A 17,204-nucleotide genomic window follows, 5' to 3' on the forward strand; every position below is an offset into this window, starting at 1 on the left:
ATTTGCTGATTCTTGTCCTATCCTTCCTCCCCCACCTTGGCTATTCAAATTCAGCCTGTCCTTCAAGATCTAAGACAAATGCCACTTCCCTGACCTTCCCCTCCCTCCTTTGGGCTCCCCCTCTCCAGGGAGCCTCCCCCAAGCCTCCCTCAGTTGAGTGTGTAGTTGCTAAGGAAATGCATGTGCTTGCTTGAGACAGTAAGGGCAGGGCAGCCTCAGCCAGTCCTGCTCCTTGCTCCCTGAGGGGGTGAAGTGGGGCCTAGGCCATGCCAGTGGTATTGTGGATTTAGAGCAGGGCGTACCTGGGAAGGGCTCTTGGTACCTGAGGGTGTGGCAGGAGTTTGCAAAGGCCTGGGGCAAAGCTGTGTTCCAGAGTGTGAGCTCGGTGTGTCGGTGTCTGTGCAGAGGTTCATGTTTATTTGTGTGTCTATGCGCTTGGGGCTGGGAAGGGCACTTCTCTTGCCCCCGGACTGCTGTGTTGTATTCAGGCTCTGGGTCTAGGGGTGGGGTGGGGAGGGGTGGAATGGCATGGATCCTGGGTCCTTTCCTGAATTTTCCTGTGCCCTCAGGAGAGGAGGACCCCTGGTTCTTCTCCTCTGTTGGTCCTGGCCTCCTTGCCCAGGCGTCCACGGGGGCTGTCCTATGTGAATTAGGACCAGAAGCCTGGGTCTTGCACATCCCTTCCAAGGGTCGCGCCTTGGTGGGGCCCTGGGAGATCCCCCATCAACAGAACCCGGGGCAGAGCCAATGAGGAGCAGCCGCAGAGCTGCGGAGCTCCTGATTGGTGGGCGGATGGGCAGGCTGTGGTGGTGGGCGGGGCCATGGTGCCGCCCAGCCACCGGCCACGTGCTTCCTTGCAGTGCACGGCGTGTGGGAGGAGTGGGGGTCCTGGAGCCTGTGCTCCCGCAGCTGCGGGCGGGGGTCCCGGAGCCGGATGCGGACCTGCGTGCCCCCCCAGCACGGCGGCAAGGCCTGCGAGGGTCCCGAGCTGCAGACTAAGCTCTGCAGTATGGCTGCCTGCCCGGGTCAGTAGCGCCCGTGGGCTTCCATGAGGGCGCTGCCCAGCCCGGTGGGGGGTTGGGAGACCTGGGGAGGCAATCAGGTCCAGTGACCTGCCCGTGGGAGCCCCAGAAACTTTGACCAAGCATGGGGAGACTGGAGAAGTATGCCTGCCTGTGTGCGAGGTGACCCCCTAGCCCTGACTCAAGTTAGTACCCTGTGACTCCATCAAAAGGGGACTACTCTTTCTCCAAGTCCTGGGCTGCCCTTGCATTTTGGTGCATGACTGTGAGAGGACACAAAGTTCGGCTGAAGTGCTGGCAAAGATCAGAAGACACCCCTGCAGCCCCTTCCCTTAGCCAGAAGTGAGTTGTGCCTGGTGCTAAGAGGAGAGGTGCCCTGTATTTCTGGAACTGGTGGCAGACAGGCAGCACGAGGCCCAGGCACTACCTGCTCACTCCAGCCTCCCTCATAACCCCCTCCCCTCCCTACTCCAGTGGGTCTGGCCTGGCTCAAATCTGAATGCCTAGCAGGCTCTGGGTCTCCCTCTGGTGCTTCACACCACCAGCCCTCACACATCCTGCTCAACAGCCACCCCTGCTTGTGTCTCCCCATGCAGTGGAAGGCCAGTGGCTAGAATGGGGTCCCTGGGGCCCATGCTCCACATCCTGTGCCAATGGGACCCAGCAGCGCAGCCGGAAATGCAGTGTGGCGGGCCCAGCCTGGGCCACATGCACGGGTGCCCTCACTGACACCCGGGAGTGCAGCAACCTCGAGTGCCCGGGTGAGTGCTTGGCACAGGGGTGGCAGGTGGCAGCTCTGGCCATGGGGGCACCTGGGCCCACTCATGCCTCCCCTCTCCCACAGCCACTGATAGCAAGTGGGGGCCATGGAATGCATGGAGCCTGTGCTCTAAGACGTGTGACACAGGCTGGCAGCGCCGCTTCCGCATGTGCCAGGCCACGGGCACGCAGGGCTACCCCTGCGAGGGCACTGGAGAGGAGGTGAAGCCTTGTAGTGAGAAGAGGTGTCCAGGTACTGCCCTAATGACCTTGGGGGCTGGGGGCCCCATGTACGGGCCCAGCTGAGCCTTGCTCTTGCACCCACAGCCTTCCACGAGATGTGCAGGGATGAGTACGTGATGCTGATGACGTGGAAGAAGGCAGCTGCTGGTGAGATCATCTACAACAAGTGCCCCCCGAACGCCTCAGGTAAGGGGCAGGTGGCTTTCGCCGCCACCACCACCCCTGCCATTCTCATTGCCCCCCTTCTGCACCCCCAGCCTCTCTGAGGTGTGGAGGAGTGTGGGTGAGAGCTCAGTCCCCATGCCCAGACCTCTGTCCTATTGCCCTGCAGGGTCTGCCAGCCGCCGCTGTCTCCTCAGTGCCCAAGGCGTGGCGTACTGGGGGCTGCCCAGCTTTGCTCGCTGCATCTCCCATGAGTACCGCTACCTGTATCTGTCAGTGAGTGCGCCCTGCTGGGCTGGGGCACCGCAGAATCTGTCTCAGACTCTGCTAAGGGGTGGAGGGAGCGTGATTCTCGCTCATTCCCACGTGCCTTGGCATATGCTGTGCCCACTTCTGCCTGGCTGTGCCTCTCCTTGTCTGGCAAACTCCTACTCATACCTCAAGGCCTGACTCTCAAGTGTTTTCTTTTATCCCTGGTGCCTACCTCTGCACTCCTGCAGAATGAGCTCCTCAGTCATTAGGTGCTCATCCAAGTATCTGTGTGTGCTGCTAGACTGGGGCCTCCTGGAAGGCAGGGGAAACGTTGAATTTAGTTTTGTGTCCCCAGTGCCCAGCCCAGGGCCCAGTCATGGGGTAAGAGCAGTGTCAGCAAATATGTGTACACGTTTGACTGTAACTGGGTATTAATTGTGTGAATGCATTTAGAGCTTGTGTTGAGAAAGAGTGAGAGAGAGAAAGAGAGACTGTGTGTGTGCGTGTGTGTGCGCGCGCGCACGCGCCCACACACTCATTACACATGACCCCTTTGGGATAGGGAGGTACCCTGTTCCCATACTGTGCTTGTATCTTTCATATGTACATCTGAACACCTTTTTTTCTCTAGGTGTTTCTATTTCAGTCTTTTTTAAAGTACCCTTTGGGATTCTCTCTGTCTTTATGAGTCTCTTTCTCGGATTCTGTCTCCCCTGTGTGCCCCTTTGAGCCTCTTTGACCCTTTCCCCGTTTCTCTCCCTGTGGATGCAAGCAGTGTGGGTGGACTGGAGTGGGATGGGCCAGGGTCTGGTTCCAGCTCCTGACACTTCAGTGACTGTGGCCCCCTCATCACCTACAGCTTAGGGAGCACCTGGCCAAGGGGCAGCGCATGCTGGCGGGCGAGGGCATGTCACAGGTGGTGCGCAGCCTGCAGGAGCTACTGGCCCGGCGCACCTACTATAGTGGGGACCTGCTCTTCTCTGTGGACATTCTGAGGAATGTCACTGACACCTTTAAGAGGGCCACCTACGTGCCCTCGGCTGATGATGTGCAGGTACCGCCTAGGAGGAAGGAGGGTGGAGGGTGGAGAAGGCCCAGACTGAAGGGGGAGGCCAGGTACCTAGGCAGAGTCTGCTGCAGAGGCGGCAAGTTTGGCTGTAGTGGGGGAAGCCCCCTGTTCCCTGGGGCTAGGACCCCCTGCCACTCATTGCTCTCTCCCCAGCGCTTCTTCCAGGTGGTGAGCTTCATGGTGGATGCGGAAAACAAGGAGAAGTGGGACGATGCTCAGCAGGTGCGGGGCACAGCTGCCAGCTTCTCCTCCTGTGACCCACCCTGCCTTGGACCCTTACACACTCTCTGTCCCCAGGTGTCCCCTGGCTCTGTGCACCTGCTCCGTGTCGTGGAGGACTTCATTCACCTGGTGGGCGATGCTCTCAAGGCCTTCCAGAGCTCTCTGATTGTCACGGACAATCTAGGTAGAAGGAGGCAGGCAGGGGAGGGGGTCCTGAATGTGCCAGAACTCAGGAGGTTCCGTCTTTCCTCTACCTAACCCCGTATTTGTGTCTTTCTCTCCACATTCCACCCTCTCCTTCTCTGTGTGGTCTGTTTCTCTGTATACGTCTCTCTGTCTCTGTGTCTGTACCAACTTCGGTGTCCTCATCTACCTTTCCTGGTACGTGTTTCCCTTACATCTATCTCTTCCCCTGGTCTGCCACCCTTTGCCTCTGCCCCTCTGTCTGTCTCTGCCCACCCTCCTCCCACTGCAGTGATCAGCATTCAGCGAGAGCCCGTCTCAGCTGTGTCCAGCGACATCACGTTCCCCATGCGGGGCCGCCGGGGCATGAAGGACTGGGTGCGGCACTCAGAGGACCGCCTCTTCCTGCCCAAGGAGGTGCTCAGCCTCTCCTCCCCAGGGAAGCCAGCCACATCTGGGGCAGCAGGCAGCCCTGGCAGGGGGAGGGGCCCAGGAACGGTGCCCCCTGGCCCGGGCCACTCCCACCAGCGCCTCCTCCCAGCAGACCCCGATGAGTCCTCCTACTTTGTGATTGGTGCTGTGCTCTACCGCACCCTTGGCCTCATCTTGCCGCCCCCCAGGTGAGTCCTGGGGATGGGTGGATGGGGCTGCTGAGGGTCCAGGAAGGCCCAGGTAAGGGAAGGAGGACTGAGCCAGTGCTGGCTGCAGAGATCCACAGCAGCCTCCTCCGCCTTCAGGAACCCCTTGCCTGGCTCTGGATATATGCTTCTCAAATATATCCATGCTGCTCCCAGAGGCTGGGCTGCCACCCGTGGGGTGATGGACACAGCTGTAGACCTCACCCGAGGTCCTGGACCCCACTGAGCTAGGCCTTCCCCTAGGTCTTGGCTCCCTGGAAACCTCTGCCCCACCCCCCCCATCCAAAGCGGCTTCAGGTTTTCTGACGGGGGCTGGCACCCGCTGGCAGGAGCTGACTTCAGTACCTGTCCCCCAGGCCCCCACTGGCCGTCACATCGCGGGTGATGACAGTGACTGTGCGCCCCCCTACCCAGCCTCCAGCCGAGCCCCTCATCACTGTGGAGCTCTCCTACATCATCAATGTGAGTGGCGATCCATGCAGAAACCCTGGGTGCACCCCAACCTGGGTGGCCAGAGGCCTGTCTGGTGGGAAGCACTCTGTCCCTGATGGTGGGCTGAACGTTGGACCTGTGTGGGAGGTGCTGTGGCCCCCATGGCATGGGCAGTGGTGCGGTGTGGTGAACTTCCCTCTTTAGACTGCACTCATGTCTTCTGCTCCCTAGGGCACCACGGATCCCCATTGTGCCAGCTGGGACTACTCCAGAGCGTGAGTTGGGTGGCTCCTCTGGGTGAGGAAGGGAGCAGCCCTAGGGCCCCTTGTCAGAAAGGGGTCTCCTGCCTGAAAGGCAAGAGGGATTTTTGGTGCCATCCTAGCCTAAGGTGTCAAGAACATATCCTGGGACTCCCTGCTGTTGCCTCGTGGATGTGGCCTTACTGTGGATTTAGCCTGTCCTTGGGCAGTGGCCAGGACTGGGGGCAGGGCCATGTAGCCGGCCTGGGGCTCACTGAATCTCTCCCCTACCCAAGTGATGCCAGCTCAGGAGACTGGGACACTGAAAATTGCCAGACCCTGGAGACCCAGGCAGCTCTCACCCGCTGCCAGTGCCAGCACCTGTCCACCTTTGCTGTGCTGGCCCAGCCGCCCAAGGACCTGGTGAGTGGAACAGAGGTGCCTGGGCTGGACAAGGGAGGAGGCCCTGGGCTTCCAGCAGCCATCAGTGATGGTGTTGGCAGGCACCTGGGTGATCCTGAATGTGCATCTGCAGGTGCACTTGTGGGATTGCACTTGGATGTCTGTGCCCCTGGGATTATGCTGACAGCAATGATATTTGCCTGGGGGTATGCAGCAGTGGCCAGTTTGTATGTGTGTGTGTGCACTTGTGTGTGTCTGGTTGTGTGTGGAAGAGTGCAGGTGACTGAGCGTAAATATGTGTCCACGTGGATACCTGGGTCTGTTCTGTGCATGCATGAGTACAACATCTAGAAGGTGTTGCCCTTCTGCCTATGGGTATGCCAGTCTGTGGTAGATGAAGGAACGGGGCACCCCTGCAGCTCCCCTCTCCCAGCAACCCATCTGACCGTCTACCCATCTGACCGTCTGCCCATCTGACCGTCTGCCCATCTTCTCCAGACCCTGGAGCTGGCGGGCTCCCCCTCGGTCCCCCTGGTGATCGGCTGTGCGGTGTCGTGCATGGCACTGCTCACCCTGCTCGCCATCTATGCCGCCTTTTGGAGGTAGGTCTGACACCTGGCTCTGGTGGCTGGTGAGGGGGGAGGGGCGCGGGAGGTGGCCAGCCACACCAGGTCGGGTAGGGCAGCCAGCGCCTCTGTCTCTGCCTGCTGTGCCCCGGCAGGTTCATAAAATCTGAGCGCTCCATCATCTTGCTGAACTTCTGCCTCTCCATCTTGGCTTCCAACATCCTGATCCTCGTGGGCCAGTCCCGGGTGCTGAGCAAGGCAGGTGCAGGCTTCCAGGGCTGCCAGGGTGTGAGTGGGGTGGAGGGGTGAGGGTGGAGAGCTCAGTGTGTGTGTTTGCTTGTATGTCCATCAGTGGTGGTGTGTGCGTGCCCCATGCTGAGATTAGAGTGTGTATGAAATAGTGTGTGAGACCGCATGTGAAGACATTGGAGAGGGGGTGTGTACTCAAGTGAGGAACGTCTGTGAACATCAGCAAACGTGTGTATGAGCTGAGCGCTGGGTGTGTTTTGGGCAGGTGGCATTGCGCCTCCTTGTGTCTGTGAGCATGTGGGAGCCTGAGTGAGGCCTCCTTTGCCACCTACCTGTGGATGACCTGTGCAAACCGTTCCCTATGCCCCCTTGGCCTTCTCTGCACAGCACCAGGCACGGGGCCTGCCTGGCTGTGATGTGGCAGGTGCTTATGTCTGTCCCCCGCCCCGCCAGCCCCGTCTGTGCGTGGGCGGCCTGCCCACCCGCCTCCCTAGATGCCGAGTGCTGTGTGTGTGTCACCAGGCCCGTGTCGTGCTGTGTGTGGGTGCAGGAAGGCGGGGGAGCCAGGCAGGGCTCTGTGGGGGGCGGGGCTCAGGTGGGCGGCCGTGGCAGCGCCCAGCAGCGGGCGTGGGAAGCCCGGCGCCTCCTGCCCTGGCGGCTGCTCAGGGCCACTCCCTCCCATTCCCTCTCCCTGCAGGGCGTGTGCACCATGACGGCTGCCTTCCTGCACTTCTTCTTTCTCTCCTCCTTTTGCTGGGTGCTTACCGAGGCCTGGCAGTCCTACCTGGCTGTCATTGGGCGGATGCGCACCCGCCTCGTTCGCAAGCGCTTCCTCTGCCTGGGCTGGGGTGAGCAGGGCCAGTGCTGGACTCTGCTGCTGGGCCTTGGTGGGCAGGGGCAGCAAGAGAGGTTCAGCTTTGGCCCTGGCCCAGCTCTCTGGGCACAGGGGTCAGCTGGGCTGGGAGTCTGGGAGAACAAGGGGTCCCTGAAGACCAGCAGCCATCTCACTCTGGCGCCCCCACTCCCCCAGGTCTGCCTGCCCTGGTGGTGGCCGTGTCTGTTGGCTTTACCCGAACCAAAGGATACGGTACATCCAGCTAGTACGTGGGCCTCCCGTGGTGGGTGGTAGGGGTTAGTGGATCTGTTAGGGAACTGGACTGGGCGGCCAGCTGAAATCCTGGCCCATGCCTGTTGTGGGTCTTTGGGCAAGTTCCTCCCCATTTCTGAGCCTCAGTTTCCCTGACTGAGGAAATGTGCTGGGACTGGGTAATCCCTAAGGGACTGTTTAGCTCAGGAGTCTGCTTTGTGTCATCCCCATGGGAGCACTGGGGGATGAGCCTAATGTTCTGGACCTTTGTTGGAGGGGAAACCAAGGCTCAGCAGGAGCCAGTGGATCACTCTCACTGTCTGGGGCTCAGACTGCACTGGTGATGCGGGCGTGGCAGCCTGGGAGGACTGAGGGATGGTGTTTGAGGGTGGGGAGGGAGGCTGCCGGGTGTCTGACACCCTTCTTCTCCCCCACCCCAGCTGCTGGCTCTCCCTGGAGGGCGGCCTGCTCTACGCCTTTGTGGGCCCTGCAGCCGTCATTGTCCTGGTACGTGCCCGTTCAGCATCCTGGAAGGGGCGTGGCCCCAGAGGGTCATCCTGTTTCTCCCTCTACCTCCTCCCTGCACTCCAGCTCCCACGTGGGAATTTCCCTGCCAGGAGGGCACCTGGTGATCCTGTCTCCCCCACTCCACTCCACTGGGCCCCCAGGTGAACATGCTCATCGGAATCATCGTCTTCAACAAGCTCATGGCACGTGATGGCATCTCCGACAAATCCAAGAAGCAGAGGGCCGGGTAAGGGGAGGGCCTCTGAGACTTGGCCTTTCTGGAAATGGTGCAGGGAGGGAGGGACATGGGTGCTCTTGGAGACTCAGGGCTCGATGATGCGACCGGGGCTCCCCAACCTTGGTGCATCAAGGTTGCAGGCAAGGTGGGCACCCGGAGTGCTCAGCCGCAGCCCCTCACCCACCCTAACCCAGCTCTCTTTCTCTCGTCTGCCCTCCCCTCCCACCCCACTCGGGGCTCACTCTGCCCCATCTCCCGGCTTCCCATGTGTCTCCCCTCCTTCTCCCATGTCTGTGCCGCCCCCGAGGTCGGAGCGGTGCCCCTGGGCCAGCCTGCTCCTCCCCTGCTCAGCGTGTGGAGCGGTCCCCAGCCCCCTGCTCAGCTCAGCCTCGGCCAGGAACGCCATGTTAGTCGTGCCCCCTGGGGGGCGGTGGGGGTGGGTGGGGCAAAGGAATTGGGGGGGGCAGTGCCCATGGTGGGGGGAGGAGGAGGGATATCAGCCCAGTGCCCTGGAAAGCTTGCCCTTTCCTGCCAGCCTCCACACACTCTTTCAAGGGCTCGGCAAGAGGTGGCCAAGGCGATGAGGAGTGGATGTCTGTGCTTCCCACAGGTGCCCAGTTCCTTCGCCCACCCTTGGATCCCGCCCCTGCCCTCACTCCCAGCTAATGTTCTATCCTGCACAGCCCCACACTCCCAACCTACAGAGACTCAGACAATCTTAAGCCTTAGAATTTTTGAGCTATAGAACCTTAGAATTAGAATGATAGAATCTTAGAATAAGACAATCAGAAGCTAAGAATGTTAGAATGAGTGAATCATTGAGTCTTATCATCTGTCATAGAATCTGAGACTTAGCATTTCAGAGGCATTGAATCTCACCCTCAATTGGAGACAGAGAATCATGGAGGTAGAGAATTATTTCACTGAGACCCCCGCCCTAGCATCTGAGAATCTTAAAATCCCAGCTATGCGAGGGTAAAACGAATCCACAAAGACCATAGGCCCAGCGTCCCACCCAGGGCCTGAAATCCATCCGAGCCTCCCTGCTTAGTGAGGTCCAGCTTTATCTTGCACACCTGCAGGGTCAGGGAGCTCAGAGCCTCTGGAGGTGGCTGGCACCGTCACTGCGAAGCTCCCTCTGTCTTGGGCTGCCGTCTGCCTCCCTCACCCTGTCTGCACTAGCTGTTTCAATGCTTGGGCTTTGGAGTCGGTCAAGCTGTGTTTGTATCCCAACTGTGCTTCTCCCTGCCCAGCTGGGCACACTCCAGTTTCCTCATCTATAAATTGGGATAATAATCCCATGCCTGTTAATTGGAGTTATTTTGATCACGATTTGAAGTAATATATGTAAAGTGTTCAGTGTAGGGCCTGGTAGAGAATTGGTGGTTAATCAGCGTAGCTCTTATTACTGTGATTAGACCCTCTCTTGGTCTTGGCTCCACCTCCAGGGGCTTCAGAGCCCATTGTGCCCGCCCCCTGCCAGGCTGAACAGCCCTGAACTGCTCTTCCTGGGGCAGGTCTTGGCCCCCTGCCCATCTCTCTGCCTTGGCCTCCCCCGGCTGTCTCTGTGGAATGGTGCCACCCTCTGCCTTGCCCAGAGCTGTGCCTGACTCTCCCACTGGGGGTGTTTGCAAAGGAGAGTGGGCTGAGTGTGGCACCTGGCCCGGGAGGGTATGGTGGCCCTGCCGTCCCTCGTGTGCTGTAGCAGGTTGGGGAGGGGTGGGAATGGCTCGGATGCCAGGCCCCATCTGCTTTTTTCTGCCCTCCCCTGGCAGGGAGGCCCCAACCCCAGCTTTCAGCCCCAGCTCTGATCCTTCTGCCCAAGGCTCTGAGCAGTCCCTGGGAGCCTGGCACCTTCTCTGTGTGTGGGGGAAGTTCTGCTTCACTGGTCCTGGCCCCCGGTCTTCTCCCTGAGGATTCGTGCTCTGGATGTCCCCGGCGTGCTCTGCCTCTTTAATCTTTCTGTCTGGGTGTCTCTGTCGCATACGTTCTCTCACTGGTTATTGTCTCTTTGTCCCTCTTTCAGTCCTCCTCCCTAGCCTACCCAGTTAGGCTCTGGGGATGCCATCCAGGCCCTTTGCATTTTAAAAAAGCTTCTCGGGTGATTCTGTGCAAGTTGGGGCTGAGACAGCATCTGCCTCTGTCTACCTCCTCTTCTCTCTCCCCATCCCTTTCTACTGTCTGTGGCTCGGTCCCACTGTGTCTGTGTGTCCCTCCCCACCTTCCTGGTCCCTGCTCTGACCCTGTAGTTCGCTGCTTTCAGTCTCTGTTCTGTTTCTCTGGCTCCGGCTCCTCAGCCCCTCTCTGCTTGGGGACATTACTGAGGCCCTGGGGTTTGGGGCCCTCCCAGTCTTGGGCAGCTGAAGGGCTCCAGCTGAGTGGAGGCCTAGGCTCAAGCCATCCTGTCCCCTGGAGTATCACTCTGATCGGCTCTGCCACTGTCCCCTCAGGGCCTCACTCTGGAGCTCCTGCGTGGTGCTGCCCCTGCTGGCGCTCACCTGGATGTCTGCCGTCCTGGCTATGACAGACCGCCGTTCCGTCCTCTTCCAGGCCCTCTTTGCTGTCTTCAACTCTGCGCAGGGCTTTGTCATCACTGCTGTGCACTGCTTCCTGCGCCGAGAGGTGGGGCTGGGCCTCTTCCGCCCCTGTGTACCCACCACACCTGCCAGGCCCCTGGCTTCTTCCCACTGTGCAGACCGGGAGGGTCAAGGCCCTGACCAGGGTGCTCCAGGCCCCATCTGGGCAGCCCGTAGTGTGGAAGCTGATAGCCCAGGGCACCCACAACTGTCCCCTATGCTTATCCTTGGCCTCCTGGGTCTCCTCCTCCCCTTGCACCCCACCCAGGTGTCGTCACCTTCCCCAAGGCTGGATGTGTTGCCTGCCTTCCACACTTGCCTGGGCATCTGGGGTGGGAAGCACAGCCAGCTGTGGTCGGGGGCCCTGCAGTGGCCTCAGGCCCAGCAGGCGCCCTCTGTCCCCAGGTCCAGGATGTGGTGAAGTGCCAGATGGGGGTGTGCCGGGCTGATGAGAGCGAAGACTCCCCTGACTCATGTAAGAATGGGCAGCTGCAGATCCTGGTGAGTTAGGGGCCTGGGCAGGGCCTGGGCAGATTCTGGGCACCCCCCCCCACCCTCCACCCCAGTCTTCCTGCCCTAGACCATTTACCTTCCCCATCCATGGCAGAGTTGGGATAGGGATTGGGTTTGATTCAGGCTCAGCCACTAACACATGGGTGGCATTGGGAAATCCTTCCCCCATTCAGTTTTCCCAGCCGTCAGGTGGGGCTGGGGTAGACCATGCCTGGGCTCTGCTGGGCTGTGGGCTGGGCCATGGGCAGCCCTCAGGCAGGCAGACTGGGCAAAGCTGGCTGGGGAGAGCCTGAGCCTCCTCCCACCCTGTTACATTAATCCTCCCTCTGCCCACCTGCCCCTCCCTTTCCGCCTATAGTCAGACTTTGAAAAGGATGTGGATCTGGCTTGTCAAACAGGTGAGTGTGCCGTGACAGAGCTGAGAATGGCCCTGGGGTTGGAGAAGAAGGGGAGGCCCCGAGCCCCATCATGGGAGGCCCTGATGGAGTTCTGGCTACTGGAGTCCAGCTTCAAAGTTAGACAACCCTGAGTTGGATGCAAGGCTGTGAATGTCCCTTTCTGTATGACCCTGGGCAAACAACCTGCCTCTCTAAGCCTCAGTTAACACACCTGTAAAGGAGAGAATACTGTCCTCCCAGGGCAGGTTGGAGGCTCAGGGGCATGCATGAATCACAGAACATCCAGTCCTTAGCAGGACCCCGGTACAGAGTGTTAACGTTATTATACGATTTTCAGATTCTTACCAGAATGTCTTTCCATTTCTGTCTCCTGGGGAACTGCTGCACAGGGAGGTGGGAAGACAAAGCGCTTTGACAGCCCTGGGGCTATGGGGTCAAAGTCGGGACCTGCACCAGGACATTGGGAGCTGGGCCTTGCCTTTGTGTCTTGCCCTGTCTCACTGTGGGGACTTTGGGGCCATTGTCTTCTTAACCCCTCTTGTATGTGAGAGATTACCAACCACCCAGCCATCTCTCCAGGACCCAGTTTCCTTTCCTGTCCAAGTGCAGAGGCTTGGTACCTCCCCAGCCTGGGCAAGGACATCTGCAGGTTCCTTCTCCTCAGGACTCACCCCCTCCCTCCCACTCCTGCCCCCAGTTCTGTTCAAGGAGGTCAACACTTGCAACCCGTCCACCATCACGGGCACACTATCCCGCCTGTCCCTGGATGAGGATGAGGAGCCCAAGTCCTGCCTCGTGGGCCCTGAGGGGAGCCTCAGCTTCTCACCACTGCCTGGGAATATCCTGGTGCCCATGGCAGCCTCACCAGGGCTGGGGGAGCCGCCGCCCCCGCAGGAGGCCAACCCTGTGTACATGTGTGGGGAGGGCGGCCTGCGGCAGCTGGACCTCACATGGCTGCGGCCCACTGAGCCGGGCTCTGAGGGGGACTACATGGTGCTGCCTCGGCGGACTTTGAGCCTGCAGCCTGGCGGTGGGGGTGGAGGCGGTGAGGATGCCCCCAGGGCTCGGCCGGAGGGGACCCCCCGGCGGGCTGCCAAGACAGTGGCCCACACTGAAGGCTACCCCAGCTTCCTGTCCGTGGACCACTCGGGCCTGGGGCTGGGCCCTGCCTATGGGTCTCTCCAGAATCCCTATGGAATGACCTTCCAACCGCCACCACCGACACCCAGCGCCCGCCAAGTGCCCGAGCCAGGGGAGCGCAGCCGGACCATGCCTCGCACCGTGCCTGGCTCTACCATGAAGATGGGCTCCCTGGAGGTGAGGGGCTGTAGGGAATGGGGTGTGTGTCTGAGACCCTGTGTCAGAGACTGTGTGTCAATCACAAGCTGCAGCCAGGAAGGGACAGCCTCAACCTCCCCAGAGCGGCCTCTTGTAAAAGTCACTGGGGGTGGGTCCACTGAACATTTCTCCCTCTGTTTCTGCTCATGGCAGCTCTGTGGGGTCTGTGAATCCCTCAGACACGCTGGGACTTCATGCACTGGAAGTGCGCCTCTCGACTCGTTCGTACTTGCTTTAGGGCCTACTTTGGGGTGACTGATTGGGACGAGTCCTCATTTCAGGAGACTGTGGCTCAGGCAACGTGCTATGCTGTTGGGGAAGCCACGTCATAGGGTGTGAGCCTGGGCTTCTGCGTCACGCAGGTCTGAGTTCCAGTCTGGACTCTGTGATTGGCAGTGAGATCAGTGAGCCTTAGTTTTCTTGTGTGCAAAGTGGGGATAATGTAGCAGTCTCTTCGTAGAGTAGTTTTGAGGATTGAGTGATGCAAAGCATTTATCTTCGTGTGGAGCAAGTAGAAAGTGCTAGATAATTGGGGATTGCTGCTGTTAGCGCCCCTGAAGTCAGCTGCAGGCGCCGCCCACAGGCCTGTGGTAACTGACCATCTCTTCCTGGGAAAAGCAACCCCTCTGGGTCCCTGCCTGTGTGTGTTCTGTGAATGCTCCACCTTCCCGCTGGCCTCCTCAGGTCTGCTCCCTGCAGAGGATCCCTGGGAACAAACAGACAGTAGTGGCCTGCTATGGAACTCTAGAACATTCTACAACTTTACTGGAGTCATGAAGTGGGTATGGTTAAGGAAAGAGGCAGGAGTCATGGCTTAGCCACAACTGACTGTTCCTGCTCGGCCTCAGAAACCCACTCCCCATCCTCCACGCAATGAAAATTAAGTTAGTAGCTAGGGGGCTCGCAAGTTTAGTTTTTCTCCCCGAATGTTTCTGGAACATTTGGTGCCTGCTCCTGCCACAGATGGCAAAAACAGGAAGGCGTAGCAAAGACAAAACGCAACACCAGCGTCGGAGAAGGGCACGCTTGGCGTCATGGCGGGTTTTGTTCTGTGGACACCTGCCTGCTGGCCACTGATGAGGGCGGACGTCAGGCTCCTTGTGTGGGAGGCAGCAGTAAATGCAGCAGCACTTTGAGGGGTCAAGGATGACATCCAGAATTCTGGCGTGGGCAGCTGTGATGCGCGGAGGAGCAGGTTTGGGCAGGGAATTACAAGTGTATTCCATTGGTGTGAACTGCACGTGCAGTGCGTGTGGGGCATCAGACGGGGAGAGGTGCCCTGTTGCCCCCGGAAAGAGAGATGCCGCCAGGATGAGGAGGGTACACGTGTGTGTGGTAAAGCCAAGATAAGGTGCTAGGGCAGAGCGTGAGTGCCTAGTATTAGAGAAGCCAGGGTGGGCAGCGGGGAGAAAGCAAGTAGGGAGAGGAGAGGAAAACCAGGAGAGTGGGTGCCATGGGCCCATGGTGGTCAGCATGCCCACGGGCCTGGGAGATCCAGATGGTGGTCCTAGTACCACCTTCGAAGGCCTGGTCCTAGTACCACCTTTGAATTCCCTTCGCCTCCCTGGGTCTCAGTTTCCCCATCTGTAACCTGGGAAAGTTGGCCTTGGCTTCATGGGTCTTCCTGTGCCAACATTTTAAGACTCTCAGGACTCTTTCTTGAGTAGCACTGGGTGCGGTACAGCTTACTGGGGCCTTGAAAGTGGTCTGGGGCAAGGAGAGCCAGGAGAGGCATGAGGGAGCGGAGAGGCCAGGGAGGCAGTGCCTGGTTTGGCAGGAAAAGGGGCAGTGTGAGGTCAAAGGAGGGTTTCTGAAAGCCTGAATCCCTGTGTTTGCAGGACAAGTGGAAGATTCCAAGGGGAGGGGTAGCTATGGCTGGCAGAGAGAATGGGGCAAGATGGGGAAGGATACAGGGTGGGCTCTAGGGCACAGAGAATGAGCATCGGCTCTGATTCCATGTGGGCATCGCGGCCTGCCATGTTGGAAGTTCGCACCATGCCATTTGACCCGTGTATGTGTGTCTGTGTATGTTCAGTGAGGCCTGAAAAGCTGTCCCATGAGGGTCCCCAACTTCTGGGCCTGGGCTGGGGGAAAGTTGCAGCGGGCAGACCCCTGGGATGCCAGGTCCTGTCTCTGAAGCCCCTGCATGTGGTAAAAAGCTTTCTTCTCCTCCGCTGCCTCCTTGTTGCTCCTTCCCAGCGAAAGAAATTACGGTATTCAGACCTGGACTTTGAGGTAAGGGCCGTATGTGTGCTGGGTGGTGGGACATCTGGCTGCGGTGTCTGTCCCTGGAGGGCCCACTCCTAAAAGTAGTCCAAGCTCTGTTGCAGAGCCTGACCCCAGGAGCCCAAGCCTGTGGGTTCTGTGGGATCTTCCCATGATTCCCTCCCTGCCCAAGCCCATAGCACCGATGTGAAAAGAGAACCAGGGCTTGCCCCAGAGGGGCTGGCAGCAGGGAGGGATGTGGGGGGCCCGGGATGCTGAGTGCCCTGGGTAGGGGGGATCATGGTTCTGCCTCAGGGAGCAACCCTCTGATGCCCTGTGGCCCCTAGAAGGTGATGCACACCCGGAAACGGCATTCAGAACTCTACCACGAGCTCAACCAGAAGTTCCACACTTTTGACCGCTACCGCAGCCAGTCCACGGCCAAGGTGAGGGCTCCTCCCGTGGCTGCCCCTGCCCCGAAGCTCAGGGCCTGACCTGGTGCAGCAGCCCCTGGGGTTAGAGCCTGACCGGTGGCCCCCGTTGCAGAGGGAGAAGCGGTGGAGTGTGTCCTCGGGTGGGGCGGCCGAGCGGAGCGTGTGCACCGTGAGTCCTCCCGGGCTGGGTGGGGTGAGGTGGGCCTGAGGGACCCGTGCCCTCCCTGCCCTCCTGCCCCTCCCAGGCAACCCCAGCCTGTCTCATCAAGGGCCTCCCCCATGGCATGGGCAACAGTCTGGGGCCGTCTGGGGGTGGGGAAGGTGCCGCAGATGGCGAACAGGGGTGGAGGTCCTCCAGGATTGGGAGGGAGAGCGGTCAGCAGGAGACATGTCCCGGGGGCCACTGAGAACTCTGCTTTGACACCTGATTGCTCCATAATTTTGGGCATTACTGGCCCTCGCTGGGCCTCCTCAGTTTGTTCTTCTGTACAATGGGTGACGATATGGGACCATCTCCATGGCCCCTCCCGCTCCCTCCACAGGATAAGCCCAGCCCCGGGGAGCGCCCCAGCTTGTCCCAACATCGGCGCCATCAGAGCTGGAGCACCTTCAAATCTATGACACTGGGCTCGCTGCCCCCCAAGCCCCGAGAACGGCTGACTCTGCACCGGACAGCAGCCTGGGAGCCCACAGAACCACCGGATGGTGACTTCCAGACAGAGGTGTGAGTGCCACGCTGGACTGCCCACGCATATAAATATATATATCTCTCTATTTTCACACTCCACTTTGGAACTACCCAGGAGCCAGCGCCCTCTCCCCTCTCCCGAGGGCTGGGCAGGGAGGCGCCGTGGACTCAGCCAGGCTTGGGGAGCCAGACACGGCTTGGCCTGGGGGCCCAGGGCCCTTCCTTGTTTCTCAGAGGCCCCTCAGCCACTGGAACCCCATCTTCAGCCCAGCCTGTCCGTCCCTGTCCCGGGCTGGGGAGGGGGGAGGGGAACTTTGTTGGGAATAAACTTCACTCTGTGGATTTTGCTGCTGAGCTGTTTGCTTCCCTCAGGTAAAGGCCCAGCTCTGGGACCCTGACTTTGTTCCTGTCTCCTGGGTTGAACTCACTTGATCTCATCAGATTATGTGATGGGGTTGGGCCAGCCCTGCCTGGGAGGGGGCGGCCTAGGCTCTGACCCCATCTTTGTCCCTGACTCTCTGGGTGACTCATCCTTTCCCCGATCTGAGTTGGGGAAAGCAGATCGGGAGTGTGGGAGGGGACCTCTTATGGCTGGCCTTCCCTGGTGGCTGTGATGGTCATGGCTGCCATTCACTGGGGCACAGAGGCCAGACTGCCTGGGCTAGAGCCAAGACAGAGCTTAGTGACCTTGGTTCCACATCTGTGAAGTGGGGATGGTAACAATGCCCACCTCACAGGGTTGTTACGGGGATGAAACAAATTCCTATGTATAACGTGCTCAG

General features: G+C 59.6%; 1 protein-coding gene across 5 annotated transcripts in view; it reads left to right on the forward strand.

The window, feature by feature from the left end:
* Nucleotides 1–16,764, forward strand: part of ADGRB2 (adhesion G protein-coupled receptor B2) — a 36,908-nt gene extending 20,144 nt beyond the window's left edge. Inside the window, exons 5-31 of one of the 5 annotated variants that reach the window (XM_026457228.1) lie at nt 861–1,025; nt 1,619–1,783; nt 1,867–2,034; nt 2,109–2,210; nt 2,356–2,462; nt 3,298–3,492; nt 3,661–3,729; nt 3,805–3,913; nt 4,205–4,532; nt 4,907–5,012; nt 5,214–5,257; nt 5,518–5,644; nt 6,122–6,225; nt 6,345–6,447; nt 7,136–7,286; nt 7,469–7,538; nt 7,966–8,032; nt 8,194–8,279; nt 8,578–8,676; nt 10,721–10,892; nt 11,252–11,347; nt 11,718–11,757; nt 12,455–13,074; nt 15,295–15,330; nt 15,648–15,746; nt 15,847–15,903; nt 16,277–16,711. In XM_026457228.1, coding sequence (XP_026313013.1) covers nt 861–1,025; nt 1,619–1,783; nt 1,867–2,034; nt 2,109–2,210; nt 2,356–2,462; nt 3,298–3,492; nt 3,661–3,729; nt 3,805–3,913; nt 4,205–4,532; nt 4,907–5,012; nt 5,214–5,257; nt 5,518–5,644; nt 6,122–6,225; nt 6,345–6,447; nt 7,136–7,286; nt 7,469–7,538; nt 7,966–8,032; nt 8,194–8,279; nt 8,578–8,676; nt 10,721–10,892; nt 11,252–11,347; nt 11,718–11,757; nt 12,455–13,074; nt 15,295–15,330; nt 15,648–15,746; nt 15,847–15,903; nt 16,277–16,462 — 3,671 coding nt within the window. In that variant the 3' untranslated portion in view covers nt 16,463–16,711. Of the gene's footprint in view, nt 1–860; nt 1,026–1,618; nt 1,784–1,866; nt 2,035–2,108; nt 2,211–2,355; nt 2,463–3,297; nt 3,493–3,660; nt 3,730–3,804; nt 3,914–4,204; nt 4,533–4,906; nt 5,013–5,213; nt 5,258–5,517; nt 5,645–6,121; nt 6,226–6,344; nt 6,448–7,135; nt 7,287–7,468; nt 7,539–7,965; nt 8,033–8,193; nt 8,280–8,577; nt 8,677–10,720; nt 10,893–11,251; nt 11,348–11,717; nt 11,758–12,454; nt 13,075–15,294; nt 15,331–15,647; nt 15,747–15,846; nt 15,904–16,276 lie in introns of all 5 variants that reach the window. The other 4 variants (XM_023219365.2, XM_023219366.2, XM_023219368.2 and 1 more) reach the window with 4 other exon arrangements.
* The last annotated feature ends 440 nt before the right edge of the window (nt 16,765–17,204 follow it).

This window comes from Piliocolobus tephrosceles, chromosome 1, assembly GCF_002776525.5.
Source record: "Piliocolobus tephrosceles isolate RC106 chromosome 1, ASM277652v3, whole genome shotgun sequence".
Lineage (NCBI taxonomy): Eukaryota > Metazoa > Chordata > Mammalia > Primates > Cercopithecidae > Piliocolobus > Piliocolobus tephrosceles.